General features: G+C 37.7%; 1 protein-coding gene across 5 annotated transcripts in view; it reads right to left on the bottom strand.

The window, feature by feature from the left end:
- Window positions 1-22,607, bottom strand: part of FAM91A1 (family with sequence similarity 91 member A1) — a 49,308-nt gene extending 26,701 nt beyond the window's left edge. Inside the window, exons 1-17 of one of the 5 annotated variants that reach the window (XM_028852237.2) lie at window positions 22,271-22,607; window positions 20,948-21,065; window positions 19,084-19,140; window positions 18,067-18,196; window positions 16,908-16,992; window positions 15,770-15,921; window positions 13,745-13,802; window positions 12,991-13,058; window positions 12,306-12,419; window positions 11,028-11,118; window positions 10,558-10,620; window positions 4,939-5,045; window positions 4,391-4,429; window positions 3,777-3,889; window positions 2,590-2,705; window positions 1,829-1,941; window positions 1,453-1,539 (exon numbers count right to left, since the gene is read on the bottom strand). In XM_028852237.2, coding sequence (XP_028708070.2) covers window positions 1,453-1,539; window positions 1,829-1,941; window positions 2,590-2,705; window positions 3,777-3,889; window positions 4,391-4,429; window positions 4,939-5,045; window positions 10,558-10,620; window positions 11,028-11,118; window positions 12,306-12,419; window positions 12,991-13,058; window positions 13,745-13,802; window positions 15,770-15,853 — 1,053 coding nt within the window. In that variant the 5' untranslated portion in view covers window positions 15,854-15,921; window positions 16,908-16,992; window positions 18,067-18,196; ... (1 more) ...; window positions 20,948-21,065; window positions 22,271-22,607. 5 annotated transcript variants of the gene reach the window in all.
- Between the last annotated feature and the right edge of the window lie 583 nt (window positions 22,608-23,190).

The raw sequence follows: 23,190 nt of genomic DNA, 5'->3' as shown, positions 1-23,190 counted from the left end.
GTCTGTGATTCAACAAAGCTGTTCACCATTGCTGAACACACAGCTTAAATTCACTCAACAAAGATTTACTTAGTGCCTCCTATGGACGATGACCTCCCTAGGAGATAAGGATAGAGTAATGGACAAAACCCCTGCCTTCGCTGGCCTTATAGTTCAATGCATGCTTTTCTGAGTAAGTCACCTTTTAATATGTAGAGACACATATATCCCAGAAACAACACAGAAAATGGAATGATAGGTCTACCAATGGGAAAATAAATAAATTAGATTTGCATAAATTTAAAAAAATCAATCTTAATCAAGATCAGACTACTTAAAAAAATAGCCAAGAATCCACTTTAAAAACTAAGCCTCAGACTGAAAGGCTTTCTCAAGAATGACTTTGTGATGAAAAAGAACATAGATTTATGAGTGAGTATAAGAGCAGAAGTGATCTTACGATTTGCTACATTTGATAAAAGACTAGCTGAGGTGAAAAAAAGATAAAAATCAGGAAACCAGGACTTGAAATGTGCAGTAACACAGTAAGAAATTTATTAGTAAAAGATAATATACAATAAGAAATGGGATTAACAAATAAAGAAGCATGAAGAAATAAATGGCAGTATAAAGGTAAAAGTAAAAGAGACCAATTAATAGGAAAGGATTATCTCACACATATTTCTACACTTATAAAAGTAAAAATCCTACAGAGGAGGAGCAGTGAAAAATGTTACTGTGTTTTTTTTTTGTAAGATATAAAGGAGTTACAGAATCATCACAAATTCTCTAAACAGCACATTTAATATACAAAGTTCATCACTAAAGCACAAAAGGCACCAAAATTATTAGTCAAGGAACAGATTAGGCACACAAACTATCTGAATACAAAGAGGACAGAATAAAATATCCAAAGAATGAAAAACACCAATAAAGGGCAATCAGATTTATTTAGAGCTAAGGAAAACTAGGGCTGTACTCACGGGGAAAAAGGTGGTTAAGAGCAAATATGGCTGAAGTCTTCAAGATGCTAAAAGGGATAGTGAGAGCGGACATAAATATGATACCCAGGGACACTGTTCCAGATTCAAGGTAAATGGAACAAAAACTTCAAATCAAACTGCTTAAGAGGTGATCTTAGAGAGTCATACCAGAAAAAAAATTGAAAAGTTATTTTAGAAAAAATTTAACTTAAAAAATTACAGACTAAAATTTCCATACCCCATTTCTTCATTATATCAAATTATGTTAAGAATTAGATGAGGTAGACATATCACTTTAAAAATCACAAAATCAATTCACCCACTCAGTGTTTAAGTCTAAATGACTGTCAGAGTACTAAGTTGGGGAATGAGGTAGGAACGAGCAAGAATACACCAAAAGCCCATTCAAATCAATAGACTGCATAACTGGCATTCTGTCAAGCAAGATTCCAAATGCCCTAACATCCCCTAACATGCAACCTAGATTTACCTTTTCTAGTTCTATGAGAAAGCTGTCCAGAGACTCATCTGAGAGTTTGCCTACTTCAAACATTGTGACTGCATGACTTTTCAAGTTCTGAAAAAAAGAAACAAAATATTAAAGCTTTACCTCTCCATTTTTATGCTAATCATAATATCTAATATTTATATTATCCTTTCAAATATATTTAAACTTAACGATCAGTGGGGTGAGGGGCTAATTCTTCCAATTACAAAAGGACCCTCCCGAAAGTTATCATACTCCTCTAAGTCAGCTGTGCTTCAGGAATAAATGTAGTACTTTAAAAAAGATATAAAAGCATTAAATTATTTTATATCTAATATTTACTTTAAACACCTTCATATTTAAACAAGAATTGGCTTACTGGTGAAAGATTTCCCATCATTAAGAAGGCAGTAAGAGTGGAGTCAAACAGGAATGCGATGCGCTTCGTGTGTCCTGTAGACAGACTCAGGCTGCTTACACTGGCTGTGTCAGCTGAAAAACACCGTAATTTAAAATCAAGTAAATGGAAATTACTCTTTGCTTACCATTTGGAGTGAAAGTATTTAATTTCAGCTTTATTTCATAACCAGAAAGTACGTAATTTTAAAAAGGCACTAGCATAGTCATAAAAGGTTCCAGACATACCTATTTTGAAGTGCAAAGAATATTAAAAAGCATTTAACCCTAGGCCTTGTCCACTATGCTGTTTCCCTTTGGGCTTAGCCTCACTATTCCCTCGGGCTGAAATGGCTTTCCTTCCCTGACCAGCTGGCAGGCTCTTCTTCATTCTTAGCTCAAATAATATCTTCTCTGTGAAGGCTTCCCAAACCTCTCTAGCCAATTAAGGGTCTCTTCCTCTTTGCACCCTACAAGCATCATAATTGGTGCCCGTGTTGTTGTAATTTGTTTGGTCACACTCTCTTCTCTCTCCTTAGATTTAATGCTTAGAAGAAAGGTACCATATTCTTGTCAATTGTAGACACCCAGGACTTAGCACAGTGCCCAAAACACAGTGAAACACTCGAAGACTGCGTATTGAATAAAATCTAAAACAAAACTAGAAGACAACTATAAGAATACATGCCCGGACATGTGCCGTACCTACAGACAGGCTCTATGTTAAACTGAGTTACTGCTAACCTGGATCTTCTTGACTATTTGTATCAGTGTCAGTTGCCGATGAAGCTTCTTGTACAGGACTCCTACTTTCCCCTCCATCCCATGACAAGAGCATCTTCTGTGGATCTAAGGTACTCCTATTAATGGAGAATGCATTTGCTTTTTAAAAATCATATAAATGACCTTACATTAAAATATCTACTGAAGACTTAAATGATGAACAATCCATCAAAATCCAGTCTCATATTCAAGCCCAAAATTAAGACGCAGCCCAAAAATGCTCTGCCTACATACAACAAGTGTTCCTAACTAAGATCCACAGATAGGCTTCAAAAAATTCAAGAACCCTTCAAGATTTTATGTAAAATATGTATTTGTTTTTTTTCTGGGAAAAGGCTTCTTAGTTTTCATAAGATTCCAAAAAAGATCCATAACACACACAAGATCAAAAATCACTAATATATAGGGCTCACCTCAACTGACAGGTTGAATAAATAAAATTTCTGGGCCAGGCGCAGCGGCTCACACCTGTAATCCCAACACTTTGGGAGGTCAAGGCCGGTGGATCTGTTGGGGCCAGGAGTTTGAGACCAGCCTGGCCAACATGGTGAAACCCCACCTCTACCAGAAATACAAAAATCAGATGGGCATGGTGGTGCAAGCCTATAGTCCCAACTACTCAGGAGGCTGAGGCATGAATATCGCTTGAGGCTGGGCGCGGTGGCTCAAACCTGTAATCCCAGCACTTTGGGAGGCCGAGATGGGCGGATCACGAGGTCAGGAGATCAAGACCATCCTGGCTAACACGGTGAAACCCCGTCTCTACTAAAAAATACAAAAAACTAGCCGGGCGAGGTGGCAGGTACCTGTAGTCCCAGCTACTCGGGAGGCTGAGTCAGGACAATGGCGTAAACCCCGGAGGTGGAGCTTGCAGTGAGCTGAGATCCGGCCACTGCACTCCAGCCTGGGCACAGAGGGAGACTCCGTCTCAAAAAAAAAAAAAAAAAAAAAAAAAAAAAAAAAAAAAATCGCATGAAACAGGAAGGTGCAAGTTGCAGTAAGCCAAGATCGCGCCATCGCACTCCAGCCTGGGTGACAAGAGCGAGACTTTCAATAAATAAATAAACAAATAAACAAATTTCTGTATGTAAAATTAAATGTCTTTTCAAAAGGAAACTCTAATATCTCATACTGAATAAATAAGTTACTTTAATCTGTTTACGGATGGAACATTCTTCCATGATGAATGAAGTTGATCCAAATTTATTACTTGTCCCTTCTTATGGGCAAAGCCCAATCGGCAATACATTGAAACAGCATTCTGAAAGGAATACAAAGGAAACTAATTAGCATTTAAAATAAACTAGACATCAGAATATTTGCAGAGAAAAAAATAGTGTAATAGACTAATAGTGATTCTCAAACATTTTCAGCCCGTAACTAGAAACTATTTTCAGTAGACCTGCTCCTCCCTTAAGGTCTTCCTAAATGTATACGAGGAAATGTTTCCACCTCTCTGGCCTTGCCCTCCCTACATCTACCCCTAATGAAGCAGGAGTTGTTGCTTTAATGGACCTCACTACAAGATACTGTTTGGGCTGCTGCTTGCATGAGTGCTCTCTTTTCAGTCCATGTGTTTGAATCCCAATTCAGGGCCCCTTATCCTGCTCTTTACAAGTGCCCCTTTACTGTGCACACTCTCTCAGACAGCTAACAACAATCTCAATGCCTTCGTTTCTCAGTAGCTTATCAAGATAAAAATCTACTAGTAAAATCCACTCAGTTATCACATCACAAATAAATCAGCACAAAAATAATATACCTTAACCAGGGATAAATCAATCTCAAGGACATTTGCAAGCTGGAAGATAAAATTAAAATTTATTTTTACATTATTAGAATCAACAGCACATTACACAGTTGTAATAGACTAATATAATCATAATTAGCAAAATTTTAAAATTATGAATAATTAGAAGACCTGAATAAATTTTGAATTCAGAACTTTCTTCTTTCCCTATCTCTAAGATCCTTATAGTACAAATCCAGGCAGTGACCATAACAATTTAAGATTCCTTACTCTTTAATTTTGTCTCATTTAAAATAAAATTCCTGGATAGATCAATATAGTCTACAATACTTAAGTATAAAAAGTCATATAGAAAGTTAACCAAATTATAAATTATTAACTTAAATGTTAACATACATTTATAAGAATTAACGTAAGAATAATGACATTTAAGTGTAATAATGGTATAATCTCCCTACCTGGAGATTTTAAAAACATATTACCATATTAAATAATTTTACTTGCTTTACACAAACTTACAATCTTGAGATTATATTTTCATGAGATGTCGTCAAACTTACCTCTGCAACATTTGTGTGCTCATCTATTGAAACAAAGATCTTATAGAGTAGAGTTTCAAAATAATCACCTTGCACTCGATTCATTACAAAACCTTCAAGAGGTGGAACTAAAACAGAAGAGATTTTTCTCAGTGATACAATTTTATAAAACAAGAAAGTATAATTTACATATCTAATTAAAAAAAGAAACCTCTAACTTAAGGACTGAATGCAGCTTTTGATTTATTTATCCACTCCACAGCAGTTTTCTGAAACTCTACAACAATACCTACACAGAGAAGACTCTGAAGGTAGACACAAAATCCACAGAGTTCATTTAATTCACCACGAAACTCTCAGAGTTACTGAGACAGGTAACTCAGAAACGCTGGATGACATGGACTTGGTAGAAGGGCAAGGGAACAGGGGCTGCTTCAGAAAGGGGGAGCCTGCAAAGGGTTTCTAATACATTGTTTTTGATGCCTCATAGGCAGCAGGGGTGAGTGGGCCAAAGCTGAAAAGCAAATGACTGCAAGAAAGAGTTGCTATGCTATACGAAAACCAGGTGGATGCAAAGTATTGGCTCTGTCTGCCCATCATCCCTCCTCCATCCTAAAAAGGGAAATTCATCTGCATGACTGTCACGTTTACCAGGAGTCACTGGGCTAACTTGTTCTTTGGGGCTTTCTATTCTGGTATCCTCCCCAGTGGGCCTCAGTGGGAACAGGGTCAAGATCCCCTCGAGCACAGTGGGCAGCCCAACCATCACTCTCCACTCGAATGTTCATTCATACTCACTTCTATCTCTTTGGTCCAAATGTTCTAATCTGATTTACCAAAGTGCTCTGCCCAGCCAATAAAAAACAAGCTCTATGCTTTCCTTTGCCATTCTCCCCTGTGCATACATTTACCCTGAAAATATCCTAAAAGGAGGAATGTCTTAGCCATAGTAGCATTTGGGTATCCTTATGTCCCCTGGCCCTAATATCATCTAATTGTACCCGAAAACTTAAATTATTCCTAACAGTGAAAAATAAGACAAAATTCAAATGGTCAAAATTAAGACACTGAAAAACTACAATGTGCATACATTGGAAGATAGGTTATTCACTTTACAGATCTGGCTCATGTCATTTTCTAATTTAGCACTACCTATATTTCTAGTCATCTAGGTACTTTTAATGATCAATGGTTTCTTTTTAGAAATATTTTAGAAATCCCATATTTGACAACATTAATTATTTCCCTACACTATCAGCTATGTAAATAATAATAGCATTTATTGAATGCTAAGTGCTAGGCTATTACCAAGTACTTTATATATACATTTTCATTTAATCCTCCTAACTCCATGAGTTATACGGTAGTATAATTACCCCTATTTCTAAATGTATTTATTCATTCATTCACTTGCTTATTTATTTATTTGTTGAGACAGGGTCTCACTCTGTTGCCCAGGCTGGAGTGCAGTGGGGGGATCATGGCTTACAACAGCTTCAATCTCCCAGGCTCAAGCAATCCTCTTGCCCCAATCCCCCAAGTAGCTGGCACTACAGTCACAAGGCAGCATGCATGACTAATTATTTTTATTTTTATTTTTGTAGAGAAGGAGTCCCTTTATATTGCCCAGGCTGGTCTCCAACTCCGGGGCTCAAGCGATCCCATGCCTTGGCTTCCCAAAGTACTGGGATTACAGGTGTGAGTCACTGTGCTTGGCCAGTTACCCCATTTGGAGAGATAAAGAAACCAAGGCACTATGCGATTAGAAATTTTCCTAGGTCAAAATTTATATCTAAGCAAAAAGAGTAAGGTGACTCTACATGAAGAAATCTGAAATAGTCTCTAATTCATATTAAATTTCTTTTAAAAGTCTAGAGTACACCATCTGTGTAAAAATACAACCACACACAAAAAAGAATATATACATATATGATACTTCTAGAAGGAAACAGAAGACACTTAACAGTGGCTGCTGAAAGAGAATTGGGTGGCTAAGCACAGAAGTGGAAGGCAGACTTTTTAATACCCCTGTGTAAATTTAGAATTTTGTATCATAATTATTGCCTACTGAAAAATATATTAATAAATTTTTCTTTAATTATAAAAAAATGGTTTGAAGGTTCCTAAAAAAACTAAAAATAGAACTATCGTATGACCCAGTAATCCCACTTCTGAGTATATATCCAAAGGAACTGAAATCAGTGTCTCAAAGGGATATGTGCATTTCCACATTCACTGCAGCATAAGTCACAACAGCCAAGACATGGAAACAACCTAAGTGTCCATTGACAGACAAATAGATTAAAATGTGGTATATATACACAATGGAATACTATTCAGCCATAAAAAAAGAGAAATCCTGTCATTTGCAATGACATGAATAATACTGGAGGAAATTATGCTAAGTGAAATAAGCCAGGCACAGAAAGGCAAATACTGCATGACCTCCCTTATATGTGGAACCTAATAAAGCTGAACTCACAGAAGCAGAGTAGGAAGATGACTACCAGAGGCTGGGGGAGTAGAGAAGGAGGGAATGGGGAGTTATTGATAAAAGGGTACAGTTTCAGACAGAGGAATGGGCAGCTGTTAAGCATATTAAGTTTCAGACAGATGGAATCAGTTTTGAGATTTATTGCACACCACAGTGACTACAGTCAATAAAAATGTATTAAGTATTTCAGAATAAATTTCAGTTGTCTCACCATTAAAAAAATGACAGGTGAAGTGATGAATATGTCAATTAGTTTGATTTAATCATGTCACATTATACACATACATCAAAACATCACATTGTACCCCATAAATGCACACAACTATAATATACATAATATAAATAATATATATATGTATATATACACACACACATATAAATGTCTTGGAATAGCCAAGAAAGTTACTAAAAAAAGACTTACAAGGAAAGTTTAGCCATAACTAATATTAAAAGTTACTCTGAGTTACAATAATCAAAACAATATTGTAGGCTGGGCACAGTGGCTCACACCTGTTAATCCCAGCACTTTGGGAGGCCAAGGTGGGCAGATCACCTGAGGTGAGGAGTTCGAGACCAACCTAGCCAACATGGAGAAACCCTGTTTCTACAAAAAATACAAAAATTAGCCGGGCGCAGTGGCAGGCACCTGTAGTCCCAGCTACTCGGGAGGGTGAGGCTGGAGAATCGCTTGAACCCGGGAGGCGGAGGTTGCAGTGAGCCGAGATCGCACCACTGCACTCCAGCTTGGGCGAAAAGCAGGACACAGTCTCAGAGGAAAAAACAAACAAAAAACAATATTGTATCAGCAGAAGAAAAAGGGGTACCAAAATTAGATCCAATATACAGTGGAATTTAGTATACAACAAAAGTTATGCCTCCATTCAGCAGTAATGAATTATCGAAAAAACAGTGCTAGCATTTGTCCAAATGCTATTGGTTATTCAAAGAGAAGAAAAATAAGTTGAACGCTTACTCCACATCAAATACGAAAATAAGTTCCAAACAAACTACAAATTTAAATATATACAACGAAAGTTCTCAAGATTTTCAGACTATTTCTATATTCTACGGGTATTCCATTCAAACATAACAGAAATCAGGAAGCTATAAAAGACACACAAAATACAGTTAGAAAATCTGATGAATAATGGAATAAATTTATTTAATAAAAGAGCCTTTCATGATTACTCCCTTAAAAGTATTTCTAACCTCCATTTATATTTGTATCACCAACCATAGTGCTTGTTTCTTTTGTCGTTGAAACGTATCTGAAATGCCTCTTTTGAAATCACCTTGAGGTATTATTTGTACTGAATTTGATGCCTTCCACATTGTCAAACTGCTTTTATGTGTTTATTCTAATGTGCGGAACAGCCAAAGAGGTAACATGGTGACAAGGGTAAGTTTAGCAATTAGCATCCCATGGGTCTGTGTGTACCACCAAATGCCAGCAGCTACTAAGTGAAGTATGGTAGAACACATCAACGTAATGGGGCACCATCCATCTGGCCCTTCTCTGACTGCTTTCTTCAAATGAATTTAGTTTAGCCATAAGTAATATTAAAAGTTACTCTAATGTGAGTCAGTGTTCAAACTGACAGTCAAACTGGACTGAAACGAACTAGTCAAAGACTAATCTTTTTATTAAAAGGTGGATCTCAAATGAATCAACGTCAGCTTATCTGATCAGAGTAGGCACTAGAGTAATACTTACATATTTTCCAACTGTGACAGGAAACCACGACCACCTCTGTCTTCAGAAATCATTTCCTTGTCAAAATCTTTCTCATTTTAAAACTAGTATTTTGTTATAGCATCAACTATAGAAACCCAAATTAGTATTTCCTTTACTTTTTAAGGAGTCTTTCCAAGCTTAAAATAGGATGCAGGCCGGGCATGGTGGGTCACACCTGTAATCCCAGCACTTTGGGAGGCCGAGGTGGGCAGATCGCTGGAGGTCAGGAGTTCAAGACTGGCCTGGCCAAAATGGTGAAACCCTGTCTCTATGGGTTTTACCTGTAGAGTAAATTAGCCAGGTGCGGTGGTGGGTGCCTATAATCCCAGCTACTCAGGAGACTGAGGCAGGAGAATCGCTTGAACCCAGGAGGCAGAGGTTGCAGTGAGCCAAAATCATGCCACTGCACTCCAGCCTGGGTAACAGAGTTATACTCCGTCTCAAAAAAAAAAAAAAAAAAAGAAAAAGAAAAAAGAATTCACATATGCACAAGGTTTAAAATGTGTTATTAAAGAATCACAAACATATGCCAACCCAAAGGTCTGGACATGCTACAGCATGATATCTTGTCAAGATTCAACACTGATATAAAGAAGTATTTCTGCAATAAACCCTATCACCACTACTTTGTTAATATTAGGGTCATTCTCTGAAATTTTTTTGACACTTTATATTTGATTACACAAATATTCAACATCTAAGTATGATAAAACACAAGAACAATAGTTAAAAGATATGCCACAAGACATACTTGTAGCATCTAACCTGAACACAGTAAGTGCTTCTATAAATTGGTAAGAAATATAACCTATAGAAAAAAAAGCACCACTCTGTGTTCAAGGATATTGAACATATCAGTATTGTAGTGGCAAAAAACTGGAAATAATCTAAATTACCAGAAATACAAAATGGTTTAATAAACTGATACAGCCATAAAGTGTATGACAAATATACAAGGCTCTTAATATTGGTTTAACTCGGAGAAGCAGGTAAAGGAAGAAGGGAAAAGGAAATAGACAAAAAGACTACAGTAACATGAAAAAATAATGCACTAGTACGTTAACGGAAAGTGAGAACATACAATTCTATGAGATTACCGAACACGTGTAAAAACAGCTACACAATGAACAAGGATTAAAAGGTAACACAAATTTATAAAAATATTGATTTGATTTGGGATTGTTAGAAATTTACCTTGGGTTTCTATTACTTTAGTACAGTGTGTACACACCAAATACAAAAATGAGAATAAGGAATTTAAGTAAAACCATCGTACTGTGTTAAAATGTAATAAAGAAGAAATATTTTTCTTGAAATATCCTAACATCTAAGATCCTAGAATGGATGATATGCAGTGCTTAGTACCTGATATCCATTCAAAACACAGTGGAAAATGTTAGCACAGACTTACCTGCTATACAACTGTCATCAGATATTGGTACATCCAGATAAATAAATCCTTTGTTATATAAACCTAAAGAAACAAAAGCACCTTGTTTTAGATGGAACACTACACAACAGTGATTTTTCTTTTAAAAAAACTGATTCCTGGCTTTCTGTAAAGATTCTAACAAATGAATGCTATGTGACGAAGGAAGAAGTAAAATAGAAGAGAAAAAGAATTAAGGTTTTTAAATCTCGGTTTCCTGCATATGCTTAGAAGTACAAAATTTTTCTTACCATTCAGTTGCATAAATTTCTAGTGTATGTGACTAATTATAGCCACACTGGAAAACAAAAGACTAAGGTCACATTTCAAACAATAACATGCCTTAGAAAATAGCACTATTTGTACCTACTTGATAAGTAATTGCTAGTAATTATTGATGGTTTAAAACAAGTTTTTATGTTGACAAAAGACCATTTCTACTAACCACTTACTATGTACTACATTGTAATCTAGTGATCCAGAGAGTTGAGGGCCTGAATCGATGATCTTATCAATAGCGCATTTCTCAGGCAAAGTGCATATCTAAGAAAAGCAAAATATTTTTAATTAAGTTCTGTCCAAATTAACTAATTTACAAGTCTCCTGAAATTTATTTATGTTGAAACCAGTGATTACATGTTATTAGCTCAATGAACTACATATTTATCACTCTATAATTCAAACAAAAAACTATGCACATAGCCATCAATTAAGGTGCCAAAATATGCAACATACCAACAGAATGTAGAGAACAAACTTACTGTAAGTACCAACATTTGCTGGTGAGTAATATTTGTTCCTTGTCATTGAATTGGAATTAGATCCATCTGCCAACTCAGAATCTCTCTAATCAGAAGTTTAGTTAAACTGCACATGAATATTGTCAGTAAAAGGAAAGTTCACTAGCTTATTTGAGAGCTCCATTAGGAGGTACTTTAGACTGAAGTAAAATTTCTAAGCCTTCCGCTCATTGGATTTAGTACGTACTCTGGAGAAAATTAAATGCAGACTAAAAAGAAGCCTACATACTCATTTACATTGCTTCAGCTACACATAAATACAACCTGGTCTCTAGGTGCCCTCATTACTCCACCCCTTTCCTCTAAATCAATATCCCTTCCAAGATGTGGTCTGACCACTGGGAATATCAACTCTCTTGATCTTGACACTATCGCCCCATAAAAGCACCTACTGCCTCAGTACAACAGTTCTTCACGGTGATTAAGAGTACAAGTTTCATGGCAAACTGCCAAAAAATCCTGGACCTTTACTACTGCTAAGATTTGAGGTGTTACTTAATTGTTCTGGGCTCACTTTCCTTATCTGTGAAATGGGGGTGCAAATAATACATATTAAGTAAGACAATATAAAAAGCACTTGCAATAGAGCCTGGCACATCTAGCATACAGCAGATGTTCAAAAGTGTTAGCCAATATTATTGTTAGTGGTAGCTGTGGCATCATATGTTACTTTACATGAAGTTTCTACCTAATTAACATCCCCAGATAACTGTACTTGAACCAAGTCAGGTCTCCCTCACCATTAGAAAGTATCTCTGAAACTCACCAATATTCTAGTCTACTAAGATCATTTTAAAATTTAAGTTTAAGTTTCATTTTCTTCAGGAAAACAAAATAATGTTACTTTTTTAAAAAGTATAAGCTATAATTAAAAATTGTAAAATAAACTAAAAACTAAAAATCCTATGTTTCACTTTTAAAGATTTCTACCTTGATGTCATCTTCTGTGATATATCCAGCCTGCACCACCCACCACGCCTCTATGGCAATTTCCACCGGCTTTATTGGTAGAAGATCACGGGCTGTTTTCCTTCTGAAGAATTTCTGCAATGGTACAAACACTTGAGAATTTGCAATCTAAAATTATCACTTTCTTCTTTCATCAATCATATCATAAGATTGTTTGTAACGGACTAAATAAGTATCTTCTTAAACCTTCATTTTTTAAAATCTTAATAATTCTAGATATTAACATATTGTATGAAGAAAGTCATTCTTAAATTGTTTCAAAATAAATTATTTCAAAACACTAATTGTTAAATCCAGATTTACTTCCAGAAACTCAAGTGAAACCCAAGCAGTAAAAACTGCATTTGAAAATGCGAACACTTATTTCACCCATTAAGTGAACTCTACAAGTAGAATAAGCAAATAAAAAGACTAAGAGAACAAAAATAATTTTTAAAAGTAAATGTTTTATGCATTAAACATTTTAAATAATCATTTAAGCTATAACCTAGAGAATACCGAGGAGTTCTTTTTGTATTGTTTCTGTGTTAAGTACATTTTATTTGGTCACAGACAAACAATTCATTATTTCTACCGCTTAAAAAAACTAATCAAACTGTGTGATGAGGCCAAAACAATGAAAAAGAAAGGGAAAGTACTAACTTACTTTTGATGATCTACATTGATTCATAAGATCAATATACTGGTTTCTTCCTATGCCAAGAAGCCTTAGACCTGAAAAAAAGTCTTTCCTTTAAAAACATTTAATATATCTTGAAATCTCAATACACTCACAAGTGATTGTAGGAAAAGCCTGAATTTATGTTCATCTTTCAATTACTAATCAAATATCAATATCAAATTAAAAGGAAGTCTTCAAAGAAAACATAAAAGCTAAACTTTGGGAGAGATGAAATCAAGCTGACACTTCTAACAAATAAAAACATTTGTAAAAAGCAGAACTCCTGCCAATTTTAGGGAGTCAAAATGTAATTCTCAGCGAAAGCTTCTTAAACAACAGAATTATGACACATTCAAAATACACACTTTGCCAATGTAAGCATAATAAAACAGCAGCAAGTTACTAAAAACTGACCTGCAAAAATACTGTGTACAAGTTTTCCTCCCACATTTAATACACACACAGCCCAAGTATCAGAAAGAACTTCATTCTCTGGAAATATATAGATTAGTCCTATTTTTCTGATTCTACCCCTCTCAAATATTCCTCTCTTAGACATTTAGAGTAAATCTTATACATGCGTCTGGTATCATCTGATAAAATTCCCACTACTTATGTTGCTTACTGTTTTCATTTTTCACATATTTCAGGTTAAAAACACACATTACAATATTAACAGATGACAGGATGCACAGACACAACCTAAACATTACCTTCTTCAGCACAATTAAATACTTACAGTCAGCAGCAGTAAAATTGGGCAATGAATCATAACTTTTCTCACTGTTCATAATATCCTTTTAAAAAGAAAAAAATTTTTAATTTGAAATCTAAAATGTCCTTAAATAAAAATGTGTATGACTACAATATTATTACAGCCAATAACAATGATTATTACAGGAAGCAGTGAGATCACAGTTTGGCTACCTAGAGCATACATGCCACCCTGTGGCACTTCCCACACATGTTCCCAACCTGGTAATTAAAGGGCAGATTTTCAGGTCTGGGTTTCTTACGAGGCTCTCTACGAATCCCAGACAGCTGCCCCATAACTTCTGCCCTGTGGAAGCTATGTAAGTAATGCCTCTACTAGAGCTCAGGGTTCCAGCCTCTCCATATTTCATACCTGATCCTAGATCCACACCATGAGAGAGAAACAAATAATGTGCCACAGCTCCGTCAACATGCACTACCAATGAAGACTGTAACCACTTAGTGGCCTTTGATCCTATAAGTCCCAATTCGTAGAAGACTTAAACTTCGTATCCAGCTTTTTCTACCCCAATCTGTTTCTCCAATAACAAACCCACTGCTTCCTGGGGGCACAAGGCCCATTTTCAACCCAGGAACTATACCCAATGATATAAGAACAGAAACCAGAATGCAGCAACCATGTGGATGTAACTGAAATGAAAGCTGGTAAATGAAACAAAAACTCCACCTATTTTAGCTCCCAAATGTGTGGACTACACTAGAAAAATACAGAGACAGCAGTAACTATTCTACTTCCTGATTAGCTGCCACCTTCATTGTGCTACCCTGGTTCTTCACTAAGGTACCTGCGCTATCGGGCCTCTCGCTTTCCTCTGGTATTTCCTTCAAAAGAGGAACAAGGGATGCATGGGACTGCAGAAGAAGCCCACAAAGGAGGGGCTTTTGTAGATAAGCGAAGGGATCGAACAGCAAAGGACACATCATAAGCGGGGCTAACCTCATGTTACCATAGGTTCCCAACTCCTTTAGTTCTAGGCTCCTCTCTGCTCTTCAAGTGGCTAGTGAGCCCCAAACAGGAGCACTCAAACATAAATAAAGAACAAATGAATACTAAATAAATATTGCCAATCTTTCATAAAGCTCACTTGAAAACAGTATACAACTAGTATTAAAGTTATCCAATACAAGCCTAAAAGCTGTCTTTGGAAAAAGGCTAAAAACTAAAAGTTAATAATTATAGAAAGAGATTAACAGCCAAGACTACTAACATATTTCTCTTTTCTGATACCTGTATTATATAATGTTGGATCTATGTCATCATTTATTTGTTAGACAGTTAGTGAATATGTAAATATATTAATTTTCTTTTTTTTTTTTTTTTTTTTTGAGACAGAGTCTTGCTCTGTTGCCCAGGATGGAGTGCAGTGGTGCTATCTCGGCTCACTGCAACCTCCATCTCCTAGGTTCAAGCGATTCTCCCACCTCAGCCTCCCAAGTAGCTGGGATTACAGGTGCACACCACCACGGCTGGCTAATTTTTGTACTTTTAGTAGAGATGAGGTTTCACCATGTTGGCCAGGTGGTCTTGATCTCCTGACCTTGTAATCCACCCACCTTGGCCTCCCAAAGTGCTGGGATTACAGGCTTGAGCCACTGCACCCGGCCTAAATACATATAATTTTCTCAGAGCCTAATGTTCAATTCTGTCACCCACATTTTCAGCCTTAATCATGTTTTAAAAAGCAGTAAAATTTACAAATTCTGCTAATATAAATGACTGATCAGTGCTACAACAGCACAAAGGGTCAACAGCACCTTCAAGAACCAGAATAGAAATAGACACCTTCCCAATATAAAAACATCAACAAGGATAAGTACTTGTACAGTGTGGCTCAAACAGTTAACTTGCCACCAACAGTCCTTTTTACACTTATAGTTCAGAAAGAGTGTCCACCGCAGATGACAGCTGAAGAGTTGATGAACACCTGAAAAAGTCCCAGACATGTAGTCCCATCCCATTCCCAATGGCTCACCCACACTATAAACTCACCTCCATAATCCCAGTATAATATGAAAATGGTGTTATCCTCAAGCCCTTCACCATAATATCCGATAGATGGTAAGGGTACAGCATGAGATGATCTCGGCTGTACTTTAGCAGTTCCTCATAGTATCTGCGTTCATCTTTCTTGACATGTTTAACTGCACAAAAGGGGGAAATTGTCCAGTTTTTTTTCAGGTTTCTTACAGTTATATATTAACTATAAATACTTTACAAACCAACAGTAATTTAAAAGAAAAGTATGTAAGTTACAAGAGAACAAACAAAACATTCTAAGTTGGAACAAAGAAACAATTATATCACATGAAATAGATTTTAGAGTATAGAAGTCAAATGTATAATAGGGCAGATTAGTAGAGAATAATTCTTGCCAAACGAGAAAACAAGCAGGGAACTACCAGCATGCTCCCCCAAAAGGTACAAAACAGAGGTTTATTGAATTGTATTCTATTACTTTACAAAAGAGCCAAACTGAATGCTAGTTTTCAATGAAGTCAAATCTATTTTTTAAAATTATGTGCTATTTTTTTAGTTTTTAAATGTAAAAAGCCCTTTGACTTTCATGGAAAATGTTCAGGAAAAAAAGCAATGTCAGAAATATTATGCTTAAAATAAGAGTAACAAACAGGAGTGAAAGACTACCAGGGCAACAGAATAGACTAACCAAAATAATCTGATAAACAATTTTTTTTTAGAAAGAAGAAAAAAAAACCATGGAATGAACTATGTTTAAAATGTGTCCCAATTATTATGGAAAGAGTTTTTCACATTATTTGGAAAATTTATGAAGACAACTCAAAGTCAAAAATTACTAAGAACTAGTATACTTTTTATTTTATGGCATATTTTCTTGCTTCAGGCAAAAAGAGGACATTTGAATTAGGATTGTTTTATAGATAAAATGAGTCTTTAAACAGTACTCTAAAAATAATTTTTATCAGAATTAGAATGAAAAATCTACTTGCTAATACAAATTGTTGTTAGGTGGAATGCATCAGTGTAGAGTTTCTTAAAGTCCGTACATGGAATAATTTCAGTATTACAAAATGTGTATTGAAAAGAAAGATTTACGAATGTGATAAAGCAATGGTCAGTTCCATCCCAATATAAACATGCCTCTACTTACCTAAGTTATTTCTATATCGTAACTGATTGCGGATACTGTACAGGACAACCTGCTTTTCATATTCTCTCTGTGAATTTCCAAGACTCTAGAAGAAATTTCAGAAAGATTTTAAACAACTTCCAAACTGAACAATAGTACTATTTTTCCCATAGCACTTTAAAACCACGACCCCCAGTTTTATCCTGGCATCTCTAATTTCCAGAATTAAATAAAAAATATTTTCTTAAATATTATTATACTACCTTTCCTGCTACAGTATTCACAGCAAAAATTTAATGTATTTTCAGTCTGCCTTCAAGAGTTTACTAAAATTATCCTAAGTATTTAATATCAAATAAAAACCAGTAGGTGAGTATAACTTCACTTTAGTTAACACAGAGCTAAGTTCTGCTTATAAAGATTTCCTTCCGGACTGCTATGTTAAGTGGACAGATAGATGGTTTCCTGCCCCTACATTTATTTAAATTTAAGAATGGCAACTAAGGACAGATATATCCCTCTTTGCTAATGGTTTGTAACTGAGGGTTATAATTATTAAAGATCAGGATTTCTGGAGAATTTACATTTAAATGTACATAAGATTGTTTCTTAAAAATGCAACGTCCTCTGGCCTCATTAGAAAGCATTCAGACAATTTTAGAATTCTGATCTATTTTTAATAAGCTAAAGTCTTTCTAGTTATGCACTTAGTGTTTTGTTGCAGTGTTCATGAAAGCAAACAAGTTTGCCTGATTATAGTTAACATTATTATTCACTGTGTATTATTCACCGTGTATATGTACTATTCATTGTGAGACCATAAACTTAATATATGACTGCTATCCCCCTTCTAATTTCTAGGTATGGTCTTTCCAACATGCTATAAAGTGAAATTAGACATCTTAGGAAAGTAATGACAGAAAGATCAGAGGATTTAGTTCATCATATTTCTTACTCATAGGTAAGCCAAAACCAAAGAAAGGTCCCTACATCTTTCACTTAAGGCAATCTTCACAATAAGACAGATGAAATTCACATCTAAGTAAACTGACCCATAACTGGACCCATTTGTAGGTAATATTTTAAGAAAAATGGAACATGATGTGTCATATTTTAACTGTACAATTATGTGCGGTTGGCCCTTGGACAACATGGGTTTGAACTGCAAAGGTCCACTTACACTGGGATTTTCTTCCTCCTCTGCCACCCTGAACAGCAAGACCAATACTTCCTGTATTTCCTCCTCCTCAGCCTACTTGATGTGAAGACAAGGATGAAGACCTCCATGATGAGCCATCTCCTCTTAATGACTAGAAAATATTATGATTTTCATAACAGCCTTTTCTTTTCTCTAGCTTATTTTATTACAATAGAGCATATATTAACAATATATACAACATACAAAATATGTGTTCATCAACTGTGTTATGGCTGAGGCTTCCAGTCAACAGTATAGGCTATTAGTAGTTAAGTTTTGGGAAAGTCAAAAGTTATACATGGATTTTCAACTGCACAGGGGTGCAGCACCCCTAACCCCATGTTGTTCAAGGGTGAGCTTTCTTCCTGCATCTAGCTTAGTTTATCACAGGCTAAGCCAGAACTCACAGTAGAACCAGAATGTATGTGCTTATCTTATTTTCATCTGTCTTAACATTATAAGGGGTTAAGAGTAGATCTCATTGTAGAGAAACCACTCTACCATCCTCTTTGTAGCATCAATGCCAGGATCGTTGTACTGACAATATTTAGAGGATTCAAAATAGCACACTTTTAAAGGTTTTCTCTGTCTCTACTGCTAAATGAAAATCTCTTTCTCAGGGAGCACAAATACACATGCATACTCACACAAGCACACAATTTTGCTAAAATCTAACTGGAGGTTTTGCTCTTCTGTTTCAAAATAAGTCTCTTAATACACTACCTATCAAATTTGTAAGCTTTGGCTCTCAGCATTAAGCAATGACTGATCCTGAACGTATCAATTAATACACGAGTGAACACAAATTTCTAAAACCCACATTAAAAGTTGGCTTTATTCTTCACTAGCCAAGTATGTAATATAAATTGCTTTATTCTGAGATTCTTGGGCTCCCCTCCTACTCCTACCCCACATCTCCCCCCATTCAAATTTTAAAACACTGTTGCCACTAGAGAAGGTAACTTTTTAAAAGGAAGGAAAAAAAAAAAGTCATCTTACCCCGAGACAACTCTAGCCCTGCAGAAATACTGACCAGGTCTGACAAATGAAGCTGGGCTGCATATAAAAGGAACTACATCAGATGAAACTGCGATGTAAGAATAAGACACTAGCTCTAAAGCGCCCATCACAGATTATGCTAAAAGCACAAAGATTTTCTGAAACCTGTGCTCCTACAGACTCCAATCCCAGCATATACATCCCCAAGTACACCCCCGAGCCCTATCAAAAAATTTTTTAAACTGACCCTTCTTGGATGATACAGAATCTTATCACAAGATTTCCCTTAAAATAAAAGGACTATTAATTATTTTGAATAAAGAATACAAGACATTGGTAAACTACAGAAAAATCCTGATATAATGGCCCCATCCACAATTTTTAATATATTTTTTAAAAGTCTATCATGACCCATACCACATTTTTTTAAATGTCCTCTCATCCACATAAAAATGAATTAGCTTAAAATACATTTTTTAAAAATCTAAATCACCTGTCCCCAGCTTACAGAACTGGAAAATGAGTCATTTCCAAAGTAAACCCATCAAAACTTACTGGAAACGACATCAAAGTATCTAAAAATCTATAATGCCAAAAGACAAATTCTTTCCATACAAGGAATATTGCCCAAGTTTAAACTGACTGAGCTTTAGGTGCTCAGCCACAAATACTTACTAAAAGCCAAGTATGTGAGAGGTGCCCAAGGTACAAAAGCAAAGCCAGTATTGTAACCACAAAATGCACCACAGTGGGGTAAGCTCTATGATGGGTGAGGAATACAATGCAATGGTAAGATAGCCTAGGGGCAACCACCACAGATTTAGGTCAGGGAAACCTCCCAGGAGCAGTATCTGAGTGAGAATCAAAATAAGCTATTAATACAAGCAATATAAAGGAGACAGGCAGTAATAAGGTTGGGTTTGCATTTCAGAAGCCTCAACCCCAGAATAGCATGAAGAATGCAGGAGAAAGTCCTATTCTAAGAGCAAGAGACCAAAGAGAAGGCTGATAAAGTAATCTCAGATGGAGCTCAGCCTAGGGAAACAGTGATTAGGCTAGAGAAGGTCCTTGGAAGTAAACTTGTACAGACGGGTTTTGCAACATCTACAAACAGCCAATCTTATCCTAAGCTAAAATAGCCACTGTTTCAAGTGACCTTAAAAACAAAAACATACTTAATTTCACATTTAGACCTAATTTTAACTGTCTTGTGATTATTTTTAAATAGTCATGACTACGTTTTAGAAACTCTTTTGCCAATACCAATTAAAGTCAAATATTCATGTTGGATATAACCTCATCACTCACCTTTCTTCCAGTATGCTACATTTATTCTGATGAAAAGAGTACAGAAAAAACAGAAACAAAGAAGAATTGTTTGTTCTTCTTGTGTCTTTGGATTTGCCACAAAACCCTAAAGTACAAGTGTCCTTTAAAGCCTTTATTCAAGATTAACAAAAGATATTTATTCCTTCAGGTTTAGAGCTTTGTTCTCCCAGTTAAAGATAAAAGCCACACGGGCAGCCACTGACACCCAAGAATTCAAGTTCTTTAAATTTATCTTTCTTGCTTTTTGCTATATTAAAGTGAAAGCATTTTCTTGGCCACATGATGCATGACTAGAACCTTAATATTCACTTCCTGGCACTAAACCCCCAAGGGAGGAAGGAAGGGAGCAAAGTAAACTAAACTATAATAATCCTTATACCAGCTTGGCACCGTGGCTCACGCCTGTAATCCCAGCACTTTGGAAGGCCGTGGCGGGCGGATCATGAGGTCAAGATATTTAGACCAGCCTGGCCAACATGGTGAAACCCCGTCTCCACTAAAAATACAAAAATTAGCTGGGCGTGGTGGCGCGCACCTGTAGTACCAGCTACTCAGGAGGCTGAGGCAGGAGAATCGCTTGAACCGGAGATGCAGAGTTTGCAGTGAGCGGAGATCACACCACTGCACTGCAGCCTGGGCAACAGAAGGAGACTCTGTCTCAAAAAAATAATAATAATAATAAATATAAATAAATAAATAATCTTTATATACCATCACCACCACCATTCCAAACTTCCCAAAAATGCCACTGCCGAGCGCCAACAGAAAACTGAATTTCACTCTCGACCACGTATAATGTGAAGGTCAATCTATGACCAGAGCAGCAGTGCCTTATCTGTAGCCCATATCACTACTTTTGTAAGACTTAAAACCATCTGCTATGTTACGTATTTATTCATTTATTTGTTTACGTCTATCTTTCTTTAGTAAAATGTAAGCTCCATGAAGGCAGTCTTTGTCTTGTTGACTGTTGCAAATTGCCTGCACCTAGACCAACACACAGCACCTAGTAGGTGCTCAATAAATATCTATTAAACAACTGAGTAAAACAGACGAAAAAAATCGAGCATTAACTTTCAAAAACCTCATGTTACTGTTGTTGAAACATCTCTGATAAACCCATCTTGTCTGGAGGATAAAGTCCAACAAAACAACGCACACGAGCCCCTTCAAAATCTGGCCCTGACCACTTTCCCAGGCTCATCTGCTACCAACCCCGCGCACTCAAAAAACTTCAACTCCAAACATTATCAATCCAAACTCTGGTGATACAGTCACTTGCTACTCATGAGACATGTTCTTTCACTCATCCAAATTTTGTAAAATGACTTTCCCCCACTGGAAAAATCTTTATTCCCTCTTATTTAACTCTTATTTGTCCTCCAAGGCCCAATTTAAGAGCCTGCCTTACAAATCCTTCCAACTCTCCCAGGATAATTTCTCCCTCCTTTTGCTCTCACATATACTACAATGGAGGTGTGTATGAGCTGCTATCACCCTGTATCATATTCGTTTGTTTCCCATCCCTTTTCCACCATCCTGAAATTCTGGAGGTCAAGGACCGTGTTTAAAATCTCTATCGTAGGTGCCCGGCTGAATGGAGGCTGCTGGCAAAGGCGCCAGTCGAGTCCTGTGGACACCATGCTATCCCATTTAGCAACGGCCCAGTCCTGGCCCTGTGGTCCCACAGCCGTCCCCTCCTCGCCCTGGGCTGAGGGTCTGTCTCCCCAAGACCACGGAGGGGTAAAGGAAGGGAGTCAGCCGGGAGCAGCCCGCTCGGGCCCCACGAGCAAGGCAAGCAGGTGACCGCTGGGCGGGCCGAACCCGTCAGGGGCCCAGTCCCAGGTTCCGGCCGTACCTGTCTCACGTTGGCCGGCAACTTGTTCCAGGGGTAGTTGTGCCGGATGTGGAACTCCACGTCTATGTTCATGATGCCGCGGCCAGGGCCGGTGGCGGGGGCCGCGACCGCGACCCACACTACGCCTCCCGCCTGCCCGCCCGCAGCCTGTCAGCGGAGCGCCGCGGAAGGCCCCGTGCCTCACACTGCAGAAGGCCCAGGCTGCCCCATGGCCTAGGCTCCCGACCGTTCTGTGCGGCCCGGGCCAACAGAACACAACAGCAGCAGCGATGGGGAGGCTGGGTCGCTTGAACAGCTACAAGTTTCTTCCTAGTTTCGGCCCGCCGGAAATGGCTCTGGGCACACGTCACTTCCGCCCGCTGGCGCGCGGCCGGAGGGGCGGGTCGCGGACTGGCCTCTAGCCACGCCCTCCATCACGCCCTCTACAGGCTGCGGGGCGGGGCGACGATGAGGTACCCGGAGGTGCGCGGGTGAGCGCCTCGCGTTACGCCCGCGCGCTTCGTCTCGCGGTGTCAGTCTCTGAATGAACTGAGATAGTCGCTTGGGTTTGCGTTGCCGTTGCTAATGACCCAGTTTCCTCAAATTGTGAAGCCGGAGGCACTGGGGTCGGTTTTCAGAGAAAAGCGACCTGGGAAGCGGGCCGGCAATGGCTGGCTTTACATTGGAGTGCCGTGAGCTCGCGGGGGTTCTCCACAGGCCAGCCCTGAACCCGAGCCAGTGAGACGGGGCGTGGGGGTGCGGGGGACCCGTCCAGGGCCCTGGGGGAAAGAAAGAATCTGTAAGTCAGATCTTGCACCGGGTTGAGCGAGAAGCATGGGCAGTGGGAGAACAAAGGTCTGGTAAGCCCTCTTCCCTTCCACGGTGTGCTGCGCGCCACTGGGCTCCACTTCCCAAGAAGATACAAATTCTTACAATGCAGA

The sequence above is a fragment of the Macaca mulatta genome, chromosome 8 (genome assembly GCF_049350105.2).
Source record: "Macaca mulatta isolate MMU2019108-1 chromosome 8, T2T-MMU8v2.0, whole genome shotgun sequence".
NCBI lineage: Eukaryota > Metazoa > Chordata > Mammalia > Primates > Cercopithecidae > Macaca > Macaca mulatta.
The sequence above is the reverse complement of the archived record's forward strand: the minus strand, read 5'-3'. Positions and strand labels throughout refer to the sequence as shown.